Source organism: Botrytis deweyae (genome assembly GCF_014898535.1).
Source record: "Botrytis deweyae strain B1 chromosome Unknown BDEW_013, whole genome shotgun sequence".
NCBI lineage: Eukaryota > Fungi > Ascomycota > Leotiomycetes > Helotiales > Sclerotiniaceae > Botrytis > Botrytis deweyae.
In genome coordinates this window covers 119,609-146,109 of record NW_024066220.1, presented here as the reverse complement: position 1 = coordinate 146,109, position 26,501 = coordinate 119,609, and the positions used below count along the sequence as shown (strand labels likewise).

The 26,501-nt window shown below is 41.6% G+C and overlaps 8 protein-coding genes across 8 annotated transcripts; 2 read left to right on the top strand and 6 right to left on the bottom strand.

Moving 5' to 3' along the window:
- Positions 1–44: 44 nt before the first annotated feature.
- Positions 45–2,339, bottom strand: EAE98_006194 (uncharacterized protein; the record flags this gene model as incomplete). The annotated part of the gene is made up of 2 exons (XM_038953816.1): positions 45–1,429; positions 1,493–2,339. The coding sequence occupies 2 exons, from the start codon at positions 2,337–2,339 to the stop codon at positions 45–47; spliced, it is 2,232 nt and encodes a 743-aa protein (XP_038809606.1).
- A 3,361-nt stretch (positions 2,340–5,700) lies between these two features.
- EAE98_006193 (uncharacterized protein) lies at positions 5,701–7,341 on the bottom strand (the record flags this gene model as incomplete). Its single annotated transcript, XM_038953815.1, has 2 exons — positions 5,701–6,839; positions 6,888–7,341. 2 exons carry the CDS (start codon positions 7,339–7,341, stop codon positions 5,701–5,703), a joined length of 1,593 nt encoding a protein of 530 aa, XP_038809605.1.
- Positions 7,342–7,866: 525 nt separating this feature from the next.
- On the bottom strand, positions 7,867–8,927 carry EAE98_006192 (uncharacterized protein; the record flags this gene model as incomplete). The annotated part of the gene is made up of 4 exons (XM_038953814.1): positions 7,867–8,433; positions 8,455–8,672; positions 8,732–8,780; positions 8,814–8,927. 4 exons carry the CDS (start codon positions 8,925–8,927, stop codon positions 7,867–7,869), a joined length of 948 nt encoding a protein of 315 aa, XP_038809604.1.
- A 2,602-nt stretch (positions 8,928–11,529) lies between these two features.
- EAE98_006191 (uncharacterized protein) lies at positions 11,530–14,537 on the bottom strand. The gene is made up of 2 exons (XM_038953813.1): positions 13,898–14,537; positions 11,530–13,818 (listed from the first exon to the last, which is right to left on the bottom strand). The coding sequence occupies exons 1-2, from the start codon at positions 14,336–14,338 to the stop codon at positions 12,082–12,084; spliced, it is 2,178 nt and encodes a 725-aa protein (XP_038809603.1). The 5' UTR covers positions 14,339–14,537; the 3' UTR covers positions 11,530–12,081.
- A 4,026-nt stretch (positions 14,538–18,563) lies between these two features.
- Positions 18,564–20,433, bottom strand: EAE98_006190 (uncharacterized protein; the record flags this gene model as incomplete). Its single annotated transcript, XM_038953812.1, has 3 exons — positions 18,564–19,435; positions 19,865–19,939; positions 20,037–20,433. 3 exons carry the CDS (start codon positions 20,431–20,433, stop codon positions 18,564–18,566), a joined length of 1,344 nt encoding a protein of 447 aa, XP_038809602.1.
- A 748-nt stretch (positions 20,434–21,181) lies between these two features.
- On the bottom strand, positions 21,182–22,190 carry EAE98_006189 (uncharacterized protein; the record flags this gene model as incomplete). The annotated part of the gene is made up of 3 exons (XM_038953811.1): positions 21,182–21,864; positions 21,919–22,050; positions 22,133–22,190. 3 exons carry the CDS (start codon positions 22,188–22,190, stop codon positions 21,182–21,184), a joined length of 873 nt encoding a protein of 290 aa, XP_038809601.1.
- A 459-nt stretch (positions 22,191–22,649) lies between these two features.
- Positions 22,650–23,865, top strand: EAE98_006188 (uncharacterized protein; the record flags this gene model as incomplete). Its single annotated transcript, XM_038953810.1, has 2 exons — positions 22,650–22,803; positions 22,895–23,865. 2 exons carry the CDS (start codon positions 22,650–22,652, stop codon positions 23,863–23,865), a joined length of 1,125 nt encoding a protein of 374 aa, XP_038809600.1.
- Positions 23,866–24,788: 923 nt separating this feature from the next.
- Positions 24,789–25,722, top strand: EAE98_006187 (uncharacterized protein; the record flags this gene model as incomplete). The annotated part of the gene is made up of 2 exons (XM_038953809.1): positions 24,789–24,876; positions 24,974–25,722. 2 exons carry the CDS (start codon positions 24,789–24,791, stop codon positions 25,720–25,722), a joined length of 837 nt encoding a protein of 278 aa, XP_038809599.1.
- Between the last annotated feature and the right edge of the window lie 779 nt (positions 25,723–26,501).

The following is a 26,501-nucleotide window of genomic DNA, read 5'->3' as shown; positions in this document are numbered from 1 at the left end:
ATCCATGCCTCAGACTGACCTGTCTAATGGCTTCCATCACGAACTCATAACACCTGGATAATATCCTCCATCACCATTTCATCAACAGCACCAACAGCACCAGCGATAACTGTATCTTCCAAATCACGGTTACTTGCCTCAAAATGTTTCACTTTCTTGTCAAACTTGATTAAAGTCTGTTTGACCTTCTGCCTTCCTTTCATTCCTTCGTCATCCATCCAATCTTCACGAAACTGATTGAAATTCCTGCCATTGACCCAGTCCCACAAACATGTATTTCGAAAAGTATGCCACGACTCACAAATGGCTTTGAATCCAGGACCTTCGCCATTCAATGTTGAATATTCCCATCCCTCAACCAGAAATAAGTATTCAGAGGCACTAGCATCGTACCAAGAATGACCCATTCCATGCGGGCTTGGCAAATCAATCGTGTTATCTATCATCGCATGTAAGCCGCGGCTGGGCTTTAGCTGTAGACCATCTTGATTGGTAGCATCGAGGATTGAGAGACAGGCAATATATCTTTTCTCCAATCTTCCCTCTTCTCTCGTATATCCTTCCCCGTATTGATTCTTTGAAAGAAACATTGGGACTAAGCTTGGACCACCTTTACCACCTTTGCCCGACATCATTCGATATCTTTCCGGAACCCAATTCTGCAGCAAAGGTGCGAGAATTGCTTGGTTTTCTTTTGGTAGATATCCCTCGTAGATCCTATCAGTGCCTGGAGGACTCCATCGGGCCTTGAAAAAAGCCCAGTGAAGTTTACAAGTGAGCCCGAAACAGATTGAGGAGATGAGTTTTCCACCTTCCTGCTCACAAACGGTGTCGACGATTTGACGAATTACCAACCCTGGAAGATCGGTGAAAAACCTTGCTGGTTTGGTTCTAATAACTTCTGTAGACAAACGACGATTTGTAACTTTCTCTGGGATGGGTCGATTCATGGACTCAACTCGAAGCACTCCATCAATGTCCTTATTCACTTCGTTCCGCGAACTGACAGCCGCTGTCTTTTGGCGCTTCGATCTTGATCCATCTAGTAAAGGAGGAGATGGATGGGAGAGATAATTCGGTTGTCCCTTATTCTCCTGTTCTTGTGCAATACTTGGCATGGCGTTCGACTTCAACTTGTGCTCTAGAGCCATGCTGGCATGTGCTGGTGATGTGTATTTCGAGGGAGTTGAATGTGACTGTGCGAGAAGGATTGCAGAATCTTCTTTGTTCTCTTCTTCGGTTCCACTACCTTCCTTATCTTCTGGTGTCTTCGGCATGCCGTTTCTTCTTCGCTTGACTCCCCGAGTCACTATGTCTTTACCGCGTGAAAGTCCCTTCGTCTCGAGTGCTGGTATTGATGATGAGATAATGCTCCCGTTTATTTTGTGAATCTTCGGCGTAACCTCTCTTCCATGAATGTATCTCTGACCTTTTTGATTCACATTGCTATGATGATTCGCGCAATGAGGTGTTTATCTTGAATTCTTTGAACTTGGAATAGTGCGTTCTTCTAGCCGTTGAAGTGCCAACGAAAGTTCTCTGCCATACTTGGGTCCAGGGACCGTGCCCTTAGCGATCGGAAGGTTCAGTGAATTTCCTGTATATGCTAAAAGCGGAAAACGAATACCCTTTTCCTCCTCGCTATCATCGTCTTCTTCACTGTATTGATCTTTTTCGTTTCTGAAATCAGCGCTACTGCCCTTGTGTCTTTCAGGTATGTCTTTATTGGGCGGCAGGCTCTTGATCTTTGCTGTATATTTTCTAATTGAAACAGAGCGATCTTCTTTTTTTCCTTCACCATCTTCCGTTTTGCTACTATGCTGATACGAATACACCCGACTCCAACGGCTTGCAACGATTGGAATACTCCGGGTGTTTCTTCCACTGCTCGAATTTGGCCTGGCTATGTCTTCACCTTCTTCAGTACCATCTTCACTCCTGGTCTCATTCTCACTTTCGTGTTCCTCGCTCTCTAGTTCCTCAATGTCTGTATCCTCACTTTCTGACACTAAGTTTATGATCAGAGGAGCTTCTTTTCGAGGCTGACTTGTTTGATTGAATATCAATGGCAAGCTTTTAACATTTTCTCGACGAATTCGGCAGAGCACAACTCCCCTTTCGAGCTTTCTTCTAAATGCTAGTCTTCTCTTGGTCTTGCCTCCGTGAGCCTCATTGGCTTTGGCGAGTAGACCTTTTCTTTTTTCAAGAGAGTGATTCCGAGAAGGGGTGAGATTGGCCTCAGAATGGAGTAGGTAAAGAGAATGGGAAAGACGGCTTGAGAACTGATTTAGTTTTTGCGATGGTCGCGGGGGTATCTTTCTTCCGACTTGTTTTGGCATATTTAGGGGGGGGAATCAGATATCTTGTTGATTCGGATTGAGTTTGATGATAACATAAGCAGGATCGCTCGTTCAATTGGAAACTCTGATCGTGATATTTTGCGTGATGTTGAATGATTGAAATTGGCACGAAATGAATTTCGGACTTTTCAGAGCTGGATATTCACGAGTATGTGACGAAGAGTGCCCTTTATTTCGGGGCGCGTTGAAGCTATATAAATCTTCTCTCAATCACATACGGCTCTAGCACGGTTTATCAATCAGCATCACCGATTCCGGCTTTGTAATACTCGCCGTGCTAGCACAAGTTGGGCTTGAGAATTTGACAATGTTCTGAGGCCTTCGTCCATTTGAGATATATGCTATTACGGCTTAACCGTAATGTGTACAATCTTACAAAGCTCCGATAGGTACGCTGTACTTTTCATTTAGAGGCCGTGATATCATTGTCCTGAACGTATGTTCACAGCCTTTTGTTGGTACTCCTGCTTCTTCTTTTGGCATTTCGTAAAGTTCTAGGAGACTAATAAACGTACTAATATACGCAGCAGGCCTTTGCACGTTTTGAGCGCATGGAAAGGTGACACTATACACAACTCAATAGTTTTATCAATAGCATTCGGAATCTTGCAAAAATGCATTATCGCGTGAAATGATATGATGACACAAATTTATTCCACAAGTATCTTGATAGGTCACATGACACACATCCATAAATATTAAAATTCACACCACTTCAATTATCCGTGAAGATGCTTGTAAAGACCTGTAGCCTATGTTTATCTGGAGGTTGTAAAATTGGTGCCTGGAGCGTCCAGCTCAGTAAGAAATAAAAGTTGATTTTCTATACATACCTATTAACTGGAATGAACTCTTTTCCTTTTTGTATATTTGATAACCATTGCTCAACTACCCGTAAACATCCACCGATCCATCCTGCGCAACTACTTCTGCTAATCTCACTGTGTCACATCTCAGCTAACTCTGAGTCTATTCGTCCTAGAAGTGCATCCCAGCGCCATCTCTCATCATTCGAACGGAGCCTCGCCGCCTGCTCACAACTTTGATCCTTTGAGCTCTTCCGTCGACTCCAAACGCCGACCAGGTCGAGTGTTCTGAATAAACCTCGTACCTCTACGCTGTCTTCTGCTACGCTTCAATCTAACAGAGCTCTTCTCAACAAACTCGAATGGAGATCCTAGCTTGGAGGTATGGCATTTGAATTCAGCATCGTGGTCGCTGATCAACTCTGGCATGATATGAACCCAGTCATCTAGGTCTTCTTCTTTCTCGAGGGACTGATTTCTATTGCGCTCTCCAGCTCTGAAACCATTTTGAGATGGGGCGCTCGTAAAGTTGGCGGATGTTTGGAGTCGATTGAAAGGTGATGGAAGGAGAGTTTTGGAAGTGTGTTCTTGTAATGTGGCGTAGTTGTTTCGATTCATTTATTGAAGGTCTTTAGATTATGTGGGAGACAAATTTTCCCCGTGGTTCTTGAAACTTTGTAAATAAAGAGGGTAGTTAAACACAGATCTCTGCTGCTTGCCTCTTGACGTGAGAAAGCTGCTGGTGTTAACGTTTCAAGATTTGCAATCTTGATGTAAAGAGTTTGAAGACTTCGGTTTCAAAAATACAATTTGAAATGTTGCGAGAATATACAACTTTTTTATACGGTAATCAACCTTCCCTGCTTGGATTTGTTAATTACACGCCCGGCCTAGGTACGTGGACCTTTAAATCTGCGCCTCAATTAGCTAGTGAGTTTTTGTTGCATCCGGACCAATCAAAACTGGGTCCGAGCCGCAGCGTCATGGCTAAGCGAGTAGACGTTGGTACCAGTTCGGACCGCCCATAGAACAAAACTATGTGTGAGTTATCTCAGCAAAGATTCCGTAAGTGATAAGATGTTTCAAATCCTGTAAGGTTTGATCGCTGATATCATAAAAACAAGTAACTTTAAGTCAAGCATTGATTGGATCACTGCGCGTACACGCGGGGCGCGCGGCGATGTACGAGATGATATCCTGAATTAGAGGGGCTGGCCCGTTAGCAATACGGTAAGGAACTTTTTTTCATATGATAAACAAATGCGCCATTAAAGTGCTATAAGTGAGTATAATAGCGAAATTCAACAAGGAATCTAGATATTCTAGCACAATCAACCACATAAAAGAAATCAGTAAAGAGAAATGCATTTTGAGGATTGCAGACACTTTCTACCCTTCCCACTATCATTCACCTTTCACCAACATGTTTGGAAAATTGCTGTTTGATTTTTAGTAATATATGCGGTCCTCACAACAAGTTTGCTGGTCAATGATCATGGCATTAACAGTCAGCGGCGTCCTTGAAAGAATTCTCTGGGTCGAATAAAAGAATTTCAATCAGATAAGAAGTGATATCGTAGAGAGACTCAGGTCTCAAGTTGCACGCCACCTACTATCATGATTCCGGAGCATATCTATCAACTCTATTTGTGCTACTAACTCGGAAAATGACTCAAATCATGCCTTGAAATCCTCGCATACCTCTTTCATCACAAATCCTGGATCTAGAATCACTTAGAATGAGACAATCAACGAAGAACTCTCTTCAAACCCCGCTCAATCATCTTCCCATAACCTATAGCGTCTTGAATTTGCCCCAAAATTGATCCGCCAGGACTGGAAGCATGTGCTAATCAATGAATCCGTTTTTAAAACGAGGTGCATTTGTACGTGTACCAAGCCTATTTGAAGTCACAGTATTTGGGTCAATCGATGTTGTTCAATTTAACTCGGAACCAACTTACCACGAATTCTCGAGATTGGATAGCCGCAGCCGGATACCAGCGTTCGTCCAGATTGTAGAGACTGACAAGATTAAGTCCCGTGAGACATGATGATGTAGACCGTCAGTTTGTACAAGATGTTGGAAAGAAAATGCATCTTGATATCTTTCTGCTGGGTACGCCCTTTTGGGAATTGAATCTTTGCTGTAATCGTTGCTACATGTGCTGATGGACGTGATGACACATGCTTGCAATGCCACCATGATTAAATGTACTCGTACACAAAGGTAACTGTGTTGAATAGACGATCTACTAAGGAATTACTGTCAACCAGATGAAGGAATATGGTTTCTCGTATCTAGTCACAAGTATTTTTGCATCTTGGTAGTAGCTTATGAACAACGTGCCATCGTGTATATGCATTGCAAGAGATTTCAAGGTAAATAAATCTCGATGATCATATGTGTGAAGAGTTCTTAATCACATAATGATCTTCGATATCATACGTATATAACAATTTCACGTACATCAAGGAGATTGTGAGATTCAATTTTGGATATATAATCAGTTGTACCTATATTGCCAACTTGACTACGAGTAGAGAGGAAGTTCCGGCTCCCACAAGTCATGCCCATAAAAGACTGTAGAACACATAGCGTCATATGCGTACGTTTCCCAATCATCTGTTGGGAAAGGCCCAGAGATTTCTTCCCATCCAACTTTATACCCAAATTCATAAAAGTCAACTATCATATCGAGTTGTGTAACATCCCGATGAAGCTCGAGTATGTCCGTTGCAACTTGAAGTGACTCGTCTTGGACTTGAGTCAAGGGACGATCCATAGTAGACTGAATCCTTCCGACCCATTCGAAGATTGCTGTTTTTCGAAATGACTCCCAAGAACGTTGCATTGCACAGCTCAGGGGACCAATGTCCCTACTATTGTCCTCAAATTCCGGCACAAAATCATAATCGGAATATGTGAATTGCCAATTTATGAACGTATCCCGATACTGTTTGGCGGCTTTTAGATACCAGCTGCTACCCATTCTGAAAGGACTAGGCAGCGGGATTTTAGGATAATATTCCGGAGACTGTCCACTATATTCAAAATACTCCAAGTTATCACCTTCACTGCAATCTAGTATTTGAGACCTAGCCTTGTACCTGTCCCATAAAGACTGCTCCTTTTTCAGATCACGTTCATTATCCCCCTGGCCATAGACACTTCTTGAAAGAAACATGTTGATGTATCCTTGAGATCCATCCTCGCCCATCTCTGTAGACCATGCAGGATTCATAGTGAGGAGGTTTGAACGACGGTACTTTTCACCCATCCATGTTTCTAGAAGAGGTGCGAGAACAAGCTCCTGTGGCATCGATAGCCCGAAGTCTTTGACGATCTTGTTGGTATCTGAATAACACCAGAGATCGCGGAAGACAATCCAATATCTAGGACATGTAAGAGCAAAGCAAATAGCCTCAATAATTCCATCGTTATCTGTTCCAAACTCCTTTCTTCCAAGGTTGTATGACACTTCGCCATTTGTATAGCTATCCCAACGACTATCGTCCTCATCTTCTGTCGAATTTAAAGTTGATTTTGAGTCTTGATTCGAAGTTGGCGGTGTGTCGGGCTCTCGTGGCAATCGCAAGATGGCTTTGAAGATCTTGACTACGACTTCGTTTGGGAGGAAGGATGTAGACTCTGCCACAGTTTTCGATGTTTCTGTATTTTCAGTTAGAGTGCAGGTGATTTTTGAGAAGATAGACTTACTTCGCTGGATTATAGACGGAGTAGCTCTTTCTTCTTCCTCATTGTCTTTATCCCTCCAAGTAGCACTCTCCGCAACACCTATCGTTGGAGCGTAGTCGACTTGTCCTAGATTTGCTTCTGCAATCTTTCTTTCGCTAGTCTCAGCTTGTATAAGTGCGGAGTTGGCGTGAAAATTGCTTGAAGAATCGCAGGATGAGGCTTCGCCATGAGGAAAAGTGCCAAGATTGCTTTCCTGATCTCCTTTTGGAATTGAGGATGAATGGCTTGTCGAATGGTCGATCTTTCTTCTTGTTTTCTCTCGCTCAATGGTCTCTTCACCAAAATACGCATCTTCTGAACCTTCTGCACCGGATTTTCTCTTGAGGCCGCTCAAATCCACTCCACTTGATACCCTCGAATCAGTGAAGGGTTCAACAGTTACATTTGACGTCTGAATGGAATTCGAGTTATTCATCTTATCGTTCTCAGAATTTTTGATGGAGTGCGCAAATTTCGTTTTTGGATCGCGAGTTGTGGTTGATGAGTTTATTATGGCCACCTAGTCGGGGGTATTTTCAAAAAAAATTAAAAAATGGCTGAGAGAGTGACGATTTTGCCGATCAGGTTTTACGGCAATTTTAGCACATGAACTGATATGACAGCCTCATAGATTACATCCAATGAGAATAAGTTTTACGTGTTTTGCATTTTGTAACAAAGTACCTAGGTATACAGATGATTCACGGCGAAATAACAGCAGAGGTATGGAGTATACCTCCCTCAAATACGGAATATGAGAATCGTATGATACAATCAATATCTTTCTCATTAAACTGGGTGCTAATTTGGCATCAACACTGTATTGACTATACTGTTCATAAATCAAGCAAATATTGAATAAGCTATATCACCATGTGCTAGCCATGTCCCATGCATGCTATCGAAAATTCTAGAGTCCGAATTGAGCAATTATTGAGAAAGCATCATTTTCCATCACCGTTCAATTTTCTCCGTCAGAGTGCTTGTTTACGGAAATATACCAAAACTCGGGATTCCAGACGCCCTGATGCACCTTATAACGACGATGGCCCTGGCGCTCTTCAAAGCTCTTTTCATATAGTCGAAGCCACTCCTTGATGTTTTTCTGAAACTTTGATGTGGGAAAGAGCTCCTGAGAATAAGTCCACTCATAAAGATGACTAGCCCGAAAATTTCTCCATGATGCATCAGGATCCGAGGCAATAGTATCACCCAATACTGGTGCCACAAGACAACAATCTAAGCGGGTACAAAATTGTCTTGCTGCCTCTATGTACCACGCCTCACCCATTCCAAACGGACTCAAGACTCCTTTCCAACACGAAGCCATGCGCTGAGAAGATAAGCCGGCAGTAGAAGGGGTCGATTTGCAGGTGTAAAGTCGCACATAATCATCATATCTCTCCTTCAGCCGGGTTTCAGCTAGACTTTTCTTGTTGCCATACAACTCTCGGGATAGAAACATGAGAACTCCCCCTCTAATCCAGGAAATATGGCAGGAAATTCGATACTCAGGTCCTACCCAAGTCTCTTAGAGTAGAGCGAGAACCATCTTTGAAGTTGGCGGAGGCTTATGGATGATTATATTTATACCAGCGTGGCACCATGTCCTAGAAAAGGCGGCCCAGTAATGACGACATGTCAATCCCAGACAAACTGCTCGGCAGTAGGCATCTGATCCATTATGCTCATCACGATCATTAAGACAGAGACAGAGCATTTCGATCTGGTCAACTATTTCGGTCGGAAGTTTCTGCATCTTTATCTCTATCAGCCTGTTAGCATGCGAGTATGTGCAGAGAGAGCAGGAAGAAAAAGAGACTTACCACTCTGTAAATTCTTAGGATTATTTTTTCTAGTGTTAGCAACCGTGTCCTAAGCTGTGAAAGATTTCATGATATCCATGACCTTTGATAACGAAGGGGATATTTTAGATGTTATGGGAGGGCATCCTTTCATCCAAAGAGCAATTCTTTCGGCTACTTCTTGATTCAGGGAGTATTCTTTGAGAATTGCTTCCATTGCAAGGGAAGTATTGAGAAAACGTTCATAATTGGGGGAATCCAACCTATTTTGTTGACCATCATGATGAGCTTACTTTGAAAATTTGTAGTTTGATATCTGTATGTTGATTTTGAAATGTGTGGAAGATAAAGAAGGAGGATGATAAAATCTGATTGAGATTACAGTGACTGATGGGCTGTTTAATTGTTTCGGCTAATTTGCTTGGGTAAAAAATCTCTTATTTTCAATTGGACAACCTAGTTCAGGTTAACTTCAACTCATCAAGGCACTGGCTTAGCTTTGATGAACATATGGTACCTAGTCAGATGCTTGAAAAACCTGACTATTAATGGGCCTAAAGTTTTTGATGTATTTGATTAATATAACTACCTGATGTTTGAAACTTATTAACTTGTATTGAACAGAAAATAGGTTGAGAAAATGTTAAAAAGGCAAACTTGATGTTAGCAGGTTAGTTGGGCAAAAGTAATACTTTCGTGAAGTTCATTATGTCTTTGCAAGGACACTAAAACTAAACCTGAGGTTTGACTTATATCTTAGTGAGCTGCATGACTTGATCAGAGAGATGGTGTTTTGATGTGAGCGAATTGCACACGTGATTGCTAGCCCACAGCTGCATGTAGCTCTCGAATCTGTGAACCTAGAATAGACACACACACAGTACGAATCAATCAATTAGACTTATTTTGAAGACATCGTAGTCACCACCAAAATAATAACAATAGTCTTTTTTCTCCCTCATCCTAAGCCAGTCCTTGTCATGGAATCTTTTTCTCCGCTATCTATAACCTTAGTAAATTAAGTTCCAAGAATGACTATATCTATAACGCGGATTGAAGCATTCTCTCACGTATTCCAAGGGGTACTTCTACGAGATTACCTTGGCTCTTTCTTCTATCTTATGATGTTGCTCACCTGCCATGACCATTGAATTTCACAGCCGAAAACTATCAGTCTTTCCCCATGACATAAGGATATCGCAATCCCATTTTCCTGTCATCCCAAGCTAGTTATTCATCAGGATTCTGATTCATCTGCCCTTTCTTATTCCTATTTCTGCAGTCTATCAGAGATTACCTCTACACTAAATGCGCCAGTGTTCTTGAACAAGGGCCCTCTATTCGAGTTATGATGTCAAAGAAATTCGGTAGAACCATCATCCACACACTTATCCACATAATCACCCACCTCTCAATCCGTCCCATCTCTTCCCTTTCCCCTATCTTCCTTCCCCCATCTCCCTTCCCCCTATCCTCCCAAATCCCATTCCTCAATCCCTTCCCTCTTCCCTCTATCAACTATCCCCTCTCCTCATCTTTAATTCCCAATATTCCACTATTATACTCCCTAGCTCCCCATACACCTATATATCTACACAACTCTTCATTTGTAATCTTCCCTCTTCTCCCTTCAATTAAATAGCCCCCTACTATACTTATCTTTCACTCTTCCTTTCACTTCTATCAAGCACCACTACTCCTTTCCTCCTTACTCTCCTCCTCCTCTCCATCCCCCTCTCCATCCCCCTCTTCATCCCCCTCTCCATCCCCCTCTCCATCCCCCTCTCCATCCCCCTCTCCATCCCCCTCTCCATCCCCATCCTTTTTCATACCCACTCACACCTATTTACACTACCTCACACCAAAACTACAAAACTCCAAATCTACACATTCTCCCTCTTTTTCTCAATCCTCCATCAATATTCTCATCAATATCCCTATCAATATCCCCACCAATATCCCGAACTTTCTCCAACTTTCATTACATTTCCCTTCCCACTTATTTTCACCCCTCTCCTCACTCTTTCTACATTTCCCTTCCCACCTATTTTCACCCCTCTCCTCATTCCCTCTCCTCACTCCCTCTCCTCATCCCATCTCCTCCCTCTCCCCCCTCCCTCATCCCCTCTTCACCCCCCTCCTCACTCCCCCTCCTCACTCTTCCTCAACTCCTTTAATACCCAATAGCCTGCCTAATCATAGCTAAATAGCCAAAGGAGATACAAAGTTCATCTCTCCATAAACATCTCTCTATAAACATACCTTCATAAATATCTCTCCATAAACATACCTTCAATTATCCATAAATATACCTTCATAAATATATCTTTATAAATATATCTTTATAAATATATTTTTATAAATATATCTTCATAAATATACCTTCATAAATATCTCTCCATAAACATACCTTCAACTATCCATAAATATACCTTCATAAACATACCTTCAACTATCCATAAACATACCTTCAACTATTCATAAACATACCTAGCTATAACCGAGCACCATCCTAGTACTATCCGAGTAGAATACTATCCGAGTACTATCCGAAAAGCACTATCCGAGTAGAGCACCATCCAAGTACTATCCGAGTAAAGCACTATCCGAAAAGCACTATCCGACGAAAAAGCAAACCAGCACAACCCAAAACATATACAGACAGATAGACAGATACCTACCCATCAATCAATCAATCAATCAATCAATCAATTATATCTTTCTTTACCTTTATGTGTATATTTATCAAAGAATCTCACCCACAACTCTTCAAAGTGTATAAATCCCATGCATTTCAATTCCTTTCATTTCACACAATTCCAGCTCATTTCATTTCATTTCTGTTCAATTCATTTCATTCAATACCACTCCACACCATATTCATTACAACTTCCCTATATAAATGAATTTTATCTAATCCATCCCCATCCCCAATTCCCATACCACAAAGTAAAGATTATGTTTATTAAATAAACATGTCAACATAATTCTGTCTAATCATACCCTCCCTTTCATCCCTTTCATTCCAACCATTCTATCCATCCATCTACCAATCCGCCATTCATAGTCCGAAGAACCTCCCAGTTCATCATCCAACAAACAATCAAAACTCCAAGTCCAACCCTTTCCTATTTGAACTCCAAAATATCTTCATTTATTGATGAAGAAAGGATATCCCATTGATTTATATCAAACCCCAATTTCCAAACTCCCATCATAAATTCCATTTGATGTTTGCCAATAAATATCTTGAAAGAAGACCACCAACGATGAACATTGCAAAAAGGTATCTTTCCATCCGTCCATAAATAGCCAGTCGGCTAGTAACTTAAATCAAACCCAAATGCAACAAAACTTCTCTTTACTTCCCCTTAAGGTGTCGTCCCCTCCTCAATAAATCCCGTACCCTCACTCCCCTTTTCCTGCCCCTCTACTTCCCCCTTGAAACTATAAAGTCTAACTTCACAATCCTCACTTCCTGTACACATCCTACTATCACTTAATCCAATACATGTAACTGGGCCTCTATGACCCGTAAATGTCCTATCGCATTTCCCCGTCCTCGCATCCCAAACTTTGGTCATCATATCTTGGGCTCCACTCACAACTCTCAATGTATCACCTGCAAGTGCCCATACACCTTCTACGTGACCAAAGAGTGTTTTAAGACATCGACCTGTTGATACATCCCAAAGGCGAAGATTATTGTCCAAAGCACCGGTTAGGATGTAGCGAGGAGGACGAGGACGACCTGCTGGCCAAGAATCGAAGAGAGAGGATCCTTGGGAGGAAGAACAACTTTCTCCTATTGGTCGGTTGAGTTCAGTTGATGATGCTGTACTTGATGTGCCATCATCTGCCTCTTCAACATCCACATCATCAAATTCATACTCGGGTGGTAGAATGGTGACTTGTTGAACTGGACCCACATGACCTTCAAAAGTCTTGATTGTACGTCGAGTGTCCAGATCCCAAAGGCGAATAGTACAATCATCAGAAGCAGAAAATAATGTTCTGGAAGCCGAATCAACTTTGACGGCATTAACCCAGTCCTTGTGACCTCGTAAACTGAATGTAGATTTATCTTCAAAATTCCAGACCTTAACTGTTCGGTCGATAGAACCTGAGGCAAGAAGATTTCCTTCAAAGTGAAGACCCACAACTCCATCAGTATGACCCGGATAAGAAGACATACATTCTCCAGTACGCCAATTCCAAACTCGAATACTTCTGTCAAGACTTCCACTGATCAACTTGGTATCATCAAATTGTAATGTTCGAATTCCAGATGTGTGACCACGCAAAGTTCGTAAACACTCTCCCGTTTCGATATCCCAAATCTTGATGGTCGTATCATAAGATCCGGTAGCGAGGATATTGTCATCGAATTGTAAGCAAGTAACACCATTCGAATGACCTCGGAATATTTTTAACGAGCATCGACCATATTTCCAATTGGTTCCAACCTTGAATCGATCCTTGTATACGTCCTTCCATGGCCTAAATCTTGGTCTTCCAAGACATGATTCCTCTGGATTGGTACGTTGTCGCTTTGAACTTTCTTCTGAGAACTCCGACTCAGTGGCACTTCTCTTCCCTGAAGCATTCAATGTCACCACACGTGTTTCCGTATTGCGCAAAGTATCTGACATGGCTGTGATTTGAGGTGATTGACCATTGAGACCTAATCCTGTAGCTCTCAATTGCTGTTGTCTTTTCCAATCCCTCAATCGTTTTCGTTCCAACAACGGTAAGCCCCATCCACACTTTGTACATTTTCTATCAATATGTTGTTCACACATTTTGTGCCAAACCACATCATCATCCGCCATTATTCGCCATTGTCTACTGACTTGAGCAGCTTTGCATAGAGAAGTTGTATCGAGGTAACAGAGAATTTTGAAGGAGATTTCAGAAGGTAAAGCTGTAATGAAATCAATGCGAATGAGATTCTTGACAGCGGAGGAGAGGTAGGATAATTGTGGAAAGCAGCATTGCGATAAGATGCCTTGAAGCATGAGGTTTCGATGTTTCGATGGCGCAGCGGAGAAGAGTGTCCAAACATGAGAGATACCTTGTTGATCTGATTGCGACAAGGTCTCAAGCTCCTATGATCATGTTAGTAGATGTACGGAGACCGTAAGAGGGGTGAGATGTGAGGGGCGAGGGGTAGATTGTGTGACGCACTCTTTGTAGATTCTCCATTGTAGGTTCATCTGCGGTTCTACGACATTTCGAATCCGGTCGATGTCGATAACAGTATTTGGTATTTGGATCCTTTCGTGAGATTGATGTAGTTTGTGGGGGGCCAAAAGGAGCGTATTGTTCTGGGATGTGTTTCGCAAGGAAAGGCGCAACGGTTTGGCCAGCCAATTTACTTGTCGACGAGATGGTGATTGTAGGATCTGAATGATCGTGATCGGCTCTGCAATTATCTTCCATTGAAAGAGGTTCAATGGATTCAACTATGTCGGTATCAAGATTTTCGCGATTCGATTGTGCTTTTGTTGCCAAACATAATTCTTGAATGTCTCCTGTTGAAGTATTCCTTCTTGACCGCTCCAGATCCAATTCGACGTTATGGCGCAATGCTGAAGATTCGTCATGATTTGACGCCATAGTGACCATGTTATGGTGAAATATTAAGGAATGGTGGAGAGGTCCAGTAGTATTGCGAAATGGATTGGTGTTAAGACCAGGGCGAGTAAGATAATGCAATGAATGTCTCGAACGCGCAATATGTTAAAGTAAGGTTCGATAATCATGAAGAGATTCTTTTTCAGTCAAGCCATCAAACCATCAAACCATCAAACCATCAAACCATCAATTATAATTTTTCTTCTCCTCTGTCTGGTTTTGCTGAGTTGTCTCTTGTTTTGTCTTCTGTTGCTTGCGCAATCAGCCGTCAGATTGAAATAGAGGGTCGCTGAGTAGCTAGCCGGGTTGGTGGGCGAAGTTGAGGTCAATTTTTGATTTATTGCGTGCTTTGGTGTTGTTTTGACTAGGGGACCAAGGTAGGTAAGATACCTAGTAATAATAAGTAGGCCACTCACTACCTAGGTAGGTGTGATATTTGGATATTTGGATATCTGGATATTTGGATATCTGGATATTTGGATATTTGGATATTTGGATATTTGGATATTTGGATATTTGGATATTTGGATATTTGGATATTTGGATATTTGGATATTTGGATATTTGGATATTTGGATCAGAAAATCCGGGGGGGAAAGAATACTGCGGTGTACATGTACAGATGAGAGGGATGAAGACTTGTGGATGAAGGTGGTAACTGGTGGTAACTGGTGGTAACTGGTGGTAGTATCTGCCGGTACTTCTCTTGGCACCATTTTGGTTTCTGGGGTAATAATCCTATCCTAACAAGACTAAATTCTGATGGGATTTATATTATCACAAAGCAATTAAAATAGCATTGTGTTGTGTACCTACCTAGGTAGTGTCATTGTTATCATAAGTGTTGTATTATTTTCTATCTTCTCTCATTTCAATACTCTGACTTCACTTATCTTTCCAAGGTTCCTTCCTTCACTTCCAAGAGGCGACAAAGAAATCTAAAAATGGCGTGCGATTGATTCAATGCCTCAGGCTTCCATATCACGCGATAGAAATGAAAAATTGATCATTTTTTCATAGAGAAGTCGAAGAATTATGTAAATTTTACTCAAAATTTTGAAAAGAATTTGCCAGCGAAAGAATGATAATTAATTCAAATTCAATTCATTCCAGAGCATCCATGATTACATCTTGATTTTTAATCACATTCGCCTTCAGACTTCTCTTCGAGATGTTGTAATAATCTATTGGAATTCTTAACTCCTATTCCTTCGCATTCTTTCGCCTCTATCTCTCGCTCTCGGTCAATGTCATCTTATGTAACCCTTCAACGCGGCCAAAGAGACCCTGGATCCAATGCTGCTTTTATCTCACACCCTTCCTCCTTCCTTAATTGTTTTGGCCGTCCGTCATTCAAAGATCATTCATTCTCCACTCTCCGCGTCTCCTTTTGGATGATCATGATCACACAATTAATAAAGTGACCGTAACTATTGGATGGTAACCATGATGGCCATTTCTCCCTCGAGAGCTGCGAGCTGAGAGCTGGGAGCTGAACCTTGAGAAATTCCCCGAGACCTCCAAGAAACACCCAAGAAAGATCATCTTATCGCATTCCTCCTTCGCGAGATTGGAATAACCTCACCAATTGCTAAATGCTTCGACCTGCAGGCAATATTCGTCATACCATCCTCTAATCTGTATATCATGCACCACGTGGCTCAGATCTAACCGAATCCCATATTAGTTTCAAGTGAAGCCCAGGAATTGGGTAGCTGAGGCTGCTGAGCTAAGATCCTGCAGACAGATACGAAGTCATACGAGGGAACTTTATCATTTCACGAGTCAATGTCAATCTCAGTTGTACAGTCAAGACAGTATACAATGAGCTAATCAGATTGAAACAGCTGCTTGCAGTCTGAAGTTGCAATCAATACCACTTTACAAACACCATCGGTATTTATCCATCAATAACCCTTTCTAATTACATAATTCATCCACGATGCCTATGTTTCACAGGTCTTTCATTGGACATTTTACGCAAATCTAAGAATCAACAAGTAGATGTGTTGGTTGCGTCTGATCAAGTTCCAAATGCCTCATATGAACGTGTGATCTTTTTACCTTCTCTCCCCTTTACAAATCTCGGGTATGCTTTCCGGAGAGGTGTGTTGAGAGGGAATATCGGTATGAATCCGGTTCTTGTTACATTTATCTGAGTTGAGTTCTACACTTACTCAGTTACTTGCACTTAAGGTATGATACTCTTAAAGCATACCTAGGTATATAGAATAATAGAAGCATAAAAGTATAAACAGCATAATCATCTAAATATGAACATCATCCCACATCTCAAAACAACATACACCATATTCCAAAAGCACTAGCAACAGAGATAGGTCGATGATAGATATCCATTCAGCCCCACCTACCTACCACCCACCCCATATTTCTGAAATCGCAGGTCACCAGGGTATCGACTCTCAAATCTTAGACGTGCAACAAATTTTTCCTTTTCTCAAAATCACGTGAGTGTCATACCCTAACATTTTGATTGGTTGAGAACATCGATCTTTTGACTATGAGGTCATCGGAAATAATTGATTATGAAGATATTAAACTGAGTATTTAAAAAGATCTTATTATAAATAGATATACTAGATATGAAATTTAATATCGATGAGTATCTAGAAACGAGGGAGTTATATCTAGATTCTCTGGGATATATCATTACTAGTTACTAGTTTCTAACGATCTATCTCAGTATAATATATATTAAGAGGAAAAAGAGAAAATAGATAATCGTTAGAGAAATAGAGGAGTAAAAAGGACTAAAGAGGTATATATAATAGTGAGAATTTAAAATAGTTTAAAGGGAGAGTAGATCTTAATCTATATAATATATACTTATTAGAGAGTCGAGATTATATATATATTTATATATTCTCGACCTAGTATAGTAACCTATGGTATGATATCACATGATGAGATATTTTCGGTTACATGTAAGGAGAGCTGGGCTGGGAAGTATCTTGTGGGTGGGATGGACTCATACTAGTTAGTAGATTATTGATCATGTTTCCATAGTCTCTTTTGATTGAGCGAGAAATGTGAGAATGAAGAATTGGCGTGGAAATTAATCAACGGGTTTATCGATCTGGTATCTTGATCGGGTTATATGGAATGTATTGATGTATGTCGCTGCATCGATTTATCGATTCGGCTTCCTTCCCTTTTCCCGAGGGATTGGGTAGGATTTTTATCCTGCTGTGCGTAGATTCTTGAAATGTGGAATTTTAAGATGGATTCGGGCTGTGGGTTGGATATCAGATGCTCTGCCTCTTTGATCAAAACATACTTGATTATATCGAATCTACGCGAGCGTGAAAGTCTAGACAGACACTCAGCTCTGCGGGATTGGAAGGACGATCAATTAGAGACTCAGGAATACTGTAGTGTTAAGTTGAAGATTGCTTGTGATTTGAATGGTAGGATGGGATAAGATGGAAATTGGGTATGTTGTGTTTGATTGGGCTTCTAATAGGGGCAGGAGAGTTAGATATCTGAATGGGGAAAATTAAATATACTCTTGGATTCGACTTGGAATTATAATAACAAGAAATATATCATTGCATTGCCAGATTATCTGACTGATTATTCTGGAGACATATCAGTAATTCGACTTCAAGCTCTGTATACATGTCGCTCATCGCATGTATTAAAACTCAGTGAGTCGGTATTATGTACATCTAGTCTCTATATGTAGAGAATGTGTATCAAAACATATCACAATCTCTTGTATTTTTAAAGTATACTAATCGATAATTATGCAAGATGCAAGGTAGTATTACTGATCCAGCATTGTTGAAAACGTTCTCTACCTGTCTCGAATGTTATCACATATGACCATAGTTGCACATCAGAAACTCGATAAGATGAGAAAAGAGGAGATTCGTTGTTCATCATAAACTAAATTAAAATAAGACGGTCTAAACAATCCAACGCTATTGTTGGCAATCTGAAGACAATGACATATCCATGTCATATCCTATCCTATCCGTATCCACTGTCCCCAGGCTTGCCAACAAGAGATTGTTCAATCCCGCCAGGTAAAAGTCGATGCATTAAGCCGAAGTTGACGTTACCCATGGAAGAGTAGTCATTACTTCGACGTAATTGCTCGGAAAGAAGTGAAAGTTTTCGAAGCAGTAATCACACTGCATGAAGATCACAGCCCTAACAGAGCAGGCTGGCAACATAAATTTTATCCCCTCCTTCACTCATGACCGTAAAAGGGACGGCCTTCAACCAACCCCAGCATCGCATTAACAACCTGCTTAACCTTACTCTTATGCTCCTTCGTTTGCACATCCACCAACTTCAACATCTCAAACCCATCTCTCATACCGACTTTCGCCTTGTTTTCACCCAAGCCACGAGATCTCTTGTATGCCATTGCTTCCGGTTGCGCCTCAACCCACTCTCTCAGCATCCAGGTTTTGTAACCCGACCAGACCCGATAATGTCGACTATATTCCTCCCTGTCACGAAGCCAATGGTATTCTCTTTCCAAATGGCAATCAGACTTCCATTTGAAGATAGTATGTTTGAGAACATGCGCGGTGGCAGGATACCATTCCTCGCCCATTCTGAATGGATTCGGAATAAACCAGTTGAGACCTGGTGGGTTTGATGAGCGAAGACTATTATGGTAGACGTGGTAGAAGTCTTTGAAACGGTTACTTTTAAATTCTGCCATTCTTTCTAAGAGCCTTCTATCTTTCTCGCCTCCTACAGCAGGATATACAGCAGCCCTGACAAACACCTCAATGCACTTGATGTCCTGAACTACCATTTTGCCGTCTACTAGTGTGCAGGGCAATGGACGGTATTTTGGAGACATCCAGTTGATCAGGAGATCTCCGAGTCTGTAGGGGACGCTGGCTTTTTTAGGGTTCAATGTTCCGGGAGATTGAATCATGATAGGGACCTTGGCACTGTGGATTGAGCGGAAGATTGCCCAGTGGGTGCGGCAGGTTAGGGCGAAGCAGACGGCGGTGCAGAAGTCGCTTTCGAAAGTTTGATGTTCGGAGATGAGACAGCGGAGCATGAGACGGATGATTTCGGTGGGGAAATCAAATTTCGCGGCTAGAAATGGGAAGGGTGTTAGCTGAAACTCTTGCATTGAGAATGAATAGTAGGAGAGGCTGAGTTAAGAAGGCTGGGATGAATGATGAGTGTTCGAATATGGATGCAGTGATTGTTCAGGTGATTGAACGCATGATAATGAGGAGAGAATATAGAGAACGAATGAAAAAATGACCTGATGTATCCTCTAACAAGAATGACCACTGCAAGTCAGGAAATCATGACACGGCTCCTACTTTAGTGTTTTGAACCGTAGATAAAATGGCACCAAGGATTGTCAAAATATGACAGTACAGGCAGCTGAAGTGGTTGGGAGTTAAAAAGGAAAACGCAAAATCAAAACACAGTAACAGCTATGAAATGGTAGAGTCCAACCTCTTCTCTTAGCAATATTATTACTTCTCTTAGCTGTATTGTATCTTCTCTTACGAGCAGGTTGAGGGCCGATTCCGTCTTCCTCCAATTTCGTTTCTTCTGCTGGTCTCTTCTCAGATGTCCCTGCATCTGCGAGATATTAGTAAATATTTAGTTAATATAAACCCTCCTGTAGGCCAAAGAGGGTAAGAGTAGAAGAAAGAAGAGAAGAGCTGCAGCGACGTACATCTAATCTGGCTTTGGTCAGGTTCGAGAACTTCTTCAACGTTGTCAAGGCCCCGTGCTACTGAAAGTTCACGAAGGCTCATCAAATGCTGGCGCAGCCTTTCAGCTCCATCATCCTGACTGGTGCTTGCAGTAAGTGGACCTCGAACTGGAAAGGACGGTTGCATGTCAGGCGCAGAGCTATTACCTCTTCCAGGAGCGGGGCCAAAAGATTGGCCATAAAATCCTGCAGGAGCAAAGCGAAGAGGTCGGCCATTGTTAGCTGTTGAGACGTTGACTATGTTCGGTCCCGAAGTTTCCAAGATAAAGTTGGCTGTAAAGTCGTCTACATTCCATTCGTTTGACTCCAAAGGTTGGGACTGGTTTGACTTCGGAAGCAGGAGACGCCGAGGAGGCATCTTGAACGTTGAACTTGTATTTGTGCTGCAGGTATCTGCTTCTTGCGTATATCGAAGGTAGATGTAATGGAGATTCAAGGAAAGGATCGACAGTCCTTTGTGATGTTGTTGGAGAGTTGACCTTTTTGGCGGCGGGGAACCTTGGAATGCCTCAAATGATTCAAGGGCCGAGTTGTTCCAGAATCAAGATTACCTAAAGATGCTAGCATGGTTACATCTGTGAATGGTTAGTGCGGGGTTTACAGAAAATTCGCTTAACATGCTCTCATTGGTTTATCTAAATCTCTACATTTAGGCCTAAACGTGATCTAATTAACAGAAATAGATACTAAATTGGTTGCTGATTGGCCTCTTTCATATTGTAGAGCAAATTAGTTGATTTGTTGCAGTTTTTTAAGCCGTTCATGCTGTTAAGTTAGGTCATGTCATGGTTACTCTATAAAATCAGGAAAACACTTTGTGATTTCACTAATTTGATAGCCAGAGAGAGGTTACATGGAAGTCTCACAAGTCAGAAAGTCTAATTCGGTATATGAAAGTATCAGTTTTATTTGATAAGATACTTTATGACACGATGAGTGTGTAAGATGTAATGCAAATGCCTCTGATAGTAGAAGTCGACGGATGAAATGTTGAACGTAGTTGGTAATCTTGTATTCCATGCCAATTGCCAACAACCCAACTATCAACCTTCTCCAGTCTCTTACCCTAATACTGTGAAAAGATGCGTAGCAGAATCGGATATTGCCTAGTAGTCCCAATTCGAGTTAACTACAGCATCCCATATATCACCTAGTCCAAAGGGGTTTCGGGAATTGCACATCATTGCTTGAGCCATTATGAAATCATAGAATCTACCCTCAAGAATTTCTTCTTCAATACTTTCTTCATCCGATTCCCCATATACAGCACAAGAGAGATAGCAAGGGATGAGCAAAGAAGTTGGAGGACGATATTTGGGGCCCATCCACTCCTTAAATAACACGATTTGCTTGCGTTGAGAAGGGCTAAGAGAACGCTTGACAATAGGCGATGATTTAAAGAAACGGGGGAAGAGATGGTGAAAGCTCTGGTGTTTGAAAGTAAATTCATTCTCATTAATTTCTTCAACGACAGAGTTTGACCCAGCTTTCTCATGGTAAGGATTGAACAATGGAATCTTGTCGTATTTGAAATCGATAATACTCGGAATATGGTCCATATGTTCTTTGAGGTAGCTTGTATGGTCCAGGTTACGAAGTATTGTCCAATTTCTGCGGGAAGTCAGGCCGAAACAAAGAGCTGAGCAGATATCAGGAAAGTCTTCTTCGAGGAGATTGTTCAATATCTTGTTGATGATTTCGGTAGGTGCGCTTTCAACAATGGATAGTTCTGCTGTCGCGCATTTTTGTATCCGGGCTTTCGCTGTAACTGTTGAACCATTACTCGGTACTATATTGAGTAAATCGCATTAGCATTATTTGGGGAACCTATATTTGATCTTACCTTCTTCGTCGGCAGCTGCTTCTCCCGGAACAAGATTCCTTTCCAATTGATCAATTGATAGTCTTAACGTGTCTTTCTGGCGGAGGTCTTGATAAGTCAAGGTATAGAAATGGATAATTTCAGCTTTGTATTCTGAAACAAAATGAAATAGGTTAGTTTGATAGACAATGGAAAGAGGCAAAATTTGCAACTCCAAGGAATTCAAGGACTTTACCTGTAGGCCGCCGTCTCAAGGACGAGGCGCTGCTATGAAGGACAATACTGTTCATCATTCTTGATTGTGTGTTTTGAATACTTGGTATCGGGCTAGAAATTAATGTTGATGAGCATCGATGTATCTACCCCCAATAAAAGAATTGGTGGCTTTAGTCCTGATCACATTGCTGTACAAGCAAATCCAAAAATGTTTTCGGGTGGCCTCGGCTCAAAGAGCTACCCCTTATTGCCCCGAGATAATCCCAGGATGCTCACAGATGTATTCAGTTTCTCGAAGTGAATGTTGAATTGAAGATGAACTAAAGATGAAATTGATTTTTTGAATGAAAGAGCTTTCACTGCCAATAGGATAAGCCCTTTCATTCAGTTCTACCCTAAAAGTGCTAGAAAGTAGGCAGAATAATGATTACCTCCGCTTACTGCTTCATCTCTCTACCTAGGTAGCTCTGCATCAGCAAACAACATTCGACATCACTTTTTTTTACCATAGTCATACTACATAGCAGATCAACAAGATGACCTCTTCAATTGAACACGGGGTCCAGCAAGGCAGTACTCTAGAAAATCAATGGGAATATGATATCGTAACAACAGCGCATCCCAAGGTTCAGTCCCGCGTTGAAAAATGGCTTCGCCAAATCGAGGACCGGCAACTACAAAAGATCGAAGGTAAGCTACAGACCTCTTCGATTAAGACGATCAGATCAATCACACTACTGCAGCTTCATACTAGACTTGTCACTAACTCGTGTATCTGCAGATCCTCGGATCCCCGTCGAAATCATCTTCCAAATCATCGAACTACTTCTTAACGATCACGACGAATGTACGGCAGTCTGTCTCGCTATCACAGGTCGAGCTTATTATAGATTCTTCTGCTCAGTTCACCCAGAACGAGTACTGCTCATTTCAAGACCACCATACCCTTTTAGCCAGAAGGAGTTTCCGCCTACCCTCGCAAAACTTCTACACGATTCGTTGGTTCCAGAGTACCGACTCTCGAAGCGACTCCAAAAATTCCTTCTTTGCTCTGTCTATGGAGATGAAGCCGGCTCTCACAAAGAGTGGGATCTGATCCAGCGAACAAGCGACTATCACAGCATTATATCAAGACAAGGAAGTACAATCGGAGAACTTATCTTGCCAAATCCATTTGGAATGGGAACCGATTGGTATCTTGCAGCAGTTCGCCAATTTGTCAAACACGTTGAAGATGCTGTTCCAGATTTATCCACAGTCGGTAGCAATCTTATGCAATATGTACCAGTCGTAATGCCCGGGATCTCTGTGATTGGACTAACAATGAGTACATTCACGTCGACGGGGCTTCCGGTTCGTTTAGTCAATATGGCTCCACCGTTGGATACTAGACCTTGGCTACATGGAATACCATACCCCGGAGTAACTTCGACTGGACACATAATGCCTGGACAAACAATGCTCGGTCAAACACCCGACCAAGATCAAATTCGAGAGAACTTGAGAATGACCAATCTTGCGGTCAAAGACCAGTATTCAAGAGTTACAAACATGCAGAAAACTCACCTTTGGTATTTCATGGGAAAGCACGTTAGCACACGGATTCCAGATCATGATCCGCGTGGTAATGTGCTCAATACAACTAGGCGTATGTGTTTTTGGGAGGCAATACTTCAAGCTTCAAAGCAAGATTGGGAACAGTACTTTCTTCTTTTTGCTGACGGGGTTGAGGTTCAAAGAAACAATGAATAGGCTGGACTGTGGATCAGAGGGTGCAAACTTAGGTTATATGGTTGCGATATATGGGAGGAAGCTTTTTTCGATCTTTCGGGTGGTTTTATACCATCCTTCGGGCTTTGTAATCAAAGTTTAGTTATACTGAAGAGATTGACTTGTTTAGGTAAATGGATGGACTCTTCAGACTATGTTGCAGAGGTCAGCGCGGTCAGGTATACTCAAAATATCTAGTTCTAGTTGAGAGAATTCAAGATAGGCATTAGCAAGGAATCGCAGTTTTGGCAGAAATACAAGTAAACATGAAAATCTAACTCATCAGTGACTTTTATCGCTTGAATTTCCAGACCTTTCAAACCAGAAACACAAACTGGTTCCTCAAATCTACTTGATTGATCTCCATTGATGCACTCTAGATTCGAAAAGAATTTGCCATTGTGAGATACGAAGAGCGTAGCAGGTCTACGTACTGGTGTGCCTACTACTGTGAGTTTCAAAATACCACCAACTTAATAAAGATATTATAACTCCCGAGCTACGGCAATAATTTCCATTCAATCTAATAGTCGGCTCATCAAGCGGTCCACTATTTCGTGATTGTTGTATATGCAAGGCCCCAGGCAGAAAACTTGCGGTAGCAATACGGCTGTACAAATTTCGGTAAAGTGAATCGTCTCACTGCTGCCCAGAAACTCAACGCGGTAAAAAGTATTAGATACGTCGTGGGTATTGAACATTCGATACGGTATTGACTTCAATCGAACTCTACTTAAGGATATCAACCCCCACACAACGTTCTTCAAAATCCACATCAGCTTCTTGGTCCCCTTCAACAAGAGCAAAGTTTACACTACACAACAGACGTCGATTACTTTCTGATAATTTCAGATACTCTTCGAAACACGAAAGAAACCAAGATTGAAAAATACTCAAAACGCACAATGGTTTGGAAAATCTGCCCCAAGCCTAAAAAGCAGAACCAAGAGGCTATGTCTAAATCACCGGGAACTGAATTGGTTGCAGTTACCAGTAAGTAAAGTTCACTCCCTGTGACAACTAATATTTGCCATTATCATTTCAAAAACAACACCCGATTGCATCAAAAGCTAACATGTCTACCTGCTAGATAATGTTGTCCTAACCAAAAAGAGCGAATTCGAAGGGTTCCCACTCGACATTATAAACATACTCTTCGATATACTACTCGAGCGAGATGAAATGACTTCCATCACTTGTCTTGCCCTTACATGTCGAAACTGCTGGAATCTCTACCAGGGTAAACCATGGAAGAGATTTACTAACTTCGGTACTGACTTCTATGAAATACGTTTTATCGAGTTGATTGAAACCTGGATTGGCCCAGGCTACCGTCGTATTGGCCATAATAGTCGGGTTATTGAAACACCTTTTCTATCGCGTGCTGTGTATGGGGACTTTCCAGGAGTGGAGGAAAAAACTTTGGCTTGTCAATGGCAAGACTACAAGAGATTGAATACTCATGATGAAGAGACGTATAAATTGATTTATCATGTTCCAAAACCTTTCGGTGTGAGCGTGGATAACTGGTTTCGTCTCGCTGCACGGCAATTTAAGAATGAAGTTTTGAGCTGGGAGTCTTGGACTCGCCAGAGGGAGAGACTAGCTGCGTCTTATCGTCATTCAAACTTGTACCGTTGGTTACTTTCCAACGGTGGTCAAAAGTGGCTTCTTTCTCACAGGAAGTATCAGAAGACTGAGATTTGCAACAATAATTCGATGGCGGTATTGATTTATTTTCCGGATGAAGGCCAATCTTGGCCCATGGAGCCCGAGAAATCTAAGCCAACTGGGAAGGGAACAAAGGCGCGGAAGCTCTGGAAATCTGGCAGATTGTAACCTCCATTTTTCTGATTGAAAAGTCACAGAGCATCTGGAGGCTAGTACTTCAATAATATATGGGAAGAGATTAGGGGTTTTCAACCGATTCCATTATTACTCGTGGAAAAATATTTTCAGTGTGAATTAAGTTCTTGAAATTCACGTCCTTAACTTCCGCACGAAGTAGGTGTCTACTGGATCTGTGCCAATCTGGTAAAACCTTGAGCAATGTAGCATGATATCCGATTTATCACCTCAATACATCAGGGATGGACGAATTTGAGAGACTGTATCTTGACTTTGGTGGAAAAAAGTCTTACATAGTAATAAGATGCAGAGTCTGTATATTTCAATGATGACTTGCCTCTTATGCAGATATTCAAGTGAAACCAATCTTCAGAAGTATACATGAAATCCGTCAACTCATCAGTTCTTTCCAGCACTGCTGAATGACATGTGACTCTCGTTTCATCTTCAGGGGTGTTTAGCGCGCGATAGAACAAGGGCATGACGACCCCGCATTGAATTTCCGACTAGGAGACCTCGCATCTTCCAGTCGTCCATCAACCATCTGTGAAGTTTAGGATAGTTCGATGACGACTGTTTCCTCAAATTATGCTTGGACGTTGGCTTTGTACCAGTGTTCCTTTCTGATGGACCTTCCTCAATCTTCACGCTGGAAAGTGGTATTCTTTTTCTTGTGATTTAGATTAGCTTTCCACAAGAAAGCTCGCGCCTCATTCATAATCTTCTCAGCCCATTGTTTTACGTCATAATATCTGTCTGAAGTTTTAAAG

Bases quoted from the DNA above. Each gene is read 5' to 3' on its own strand.
- EAE98_006191 (XM_038953813.1), bottom strand. From the start codon at position 14,338: ATGGTCACTATGGCGTCAAATCATGACGAATCTTCAGCATTGCGCCAT. The intron at 13,819-13,897 runs GTGCGTCACACA...ACATGATCATAG, and splicing joins CAATGGAGAATCTACAAAGA to GAGCTTGAGACCTTGTCGCA.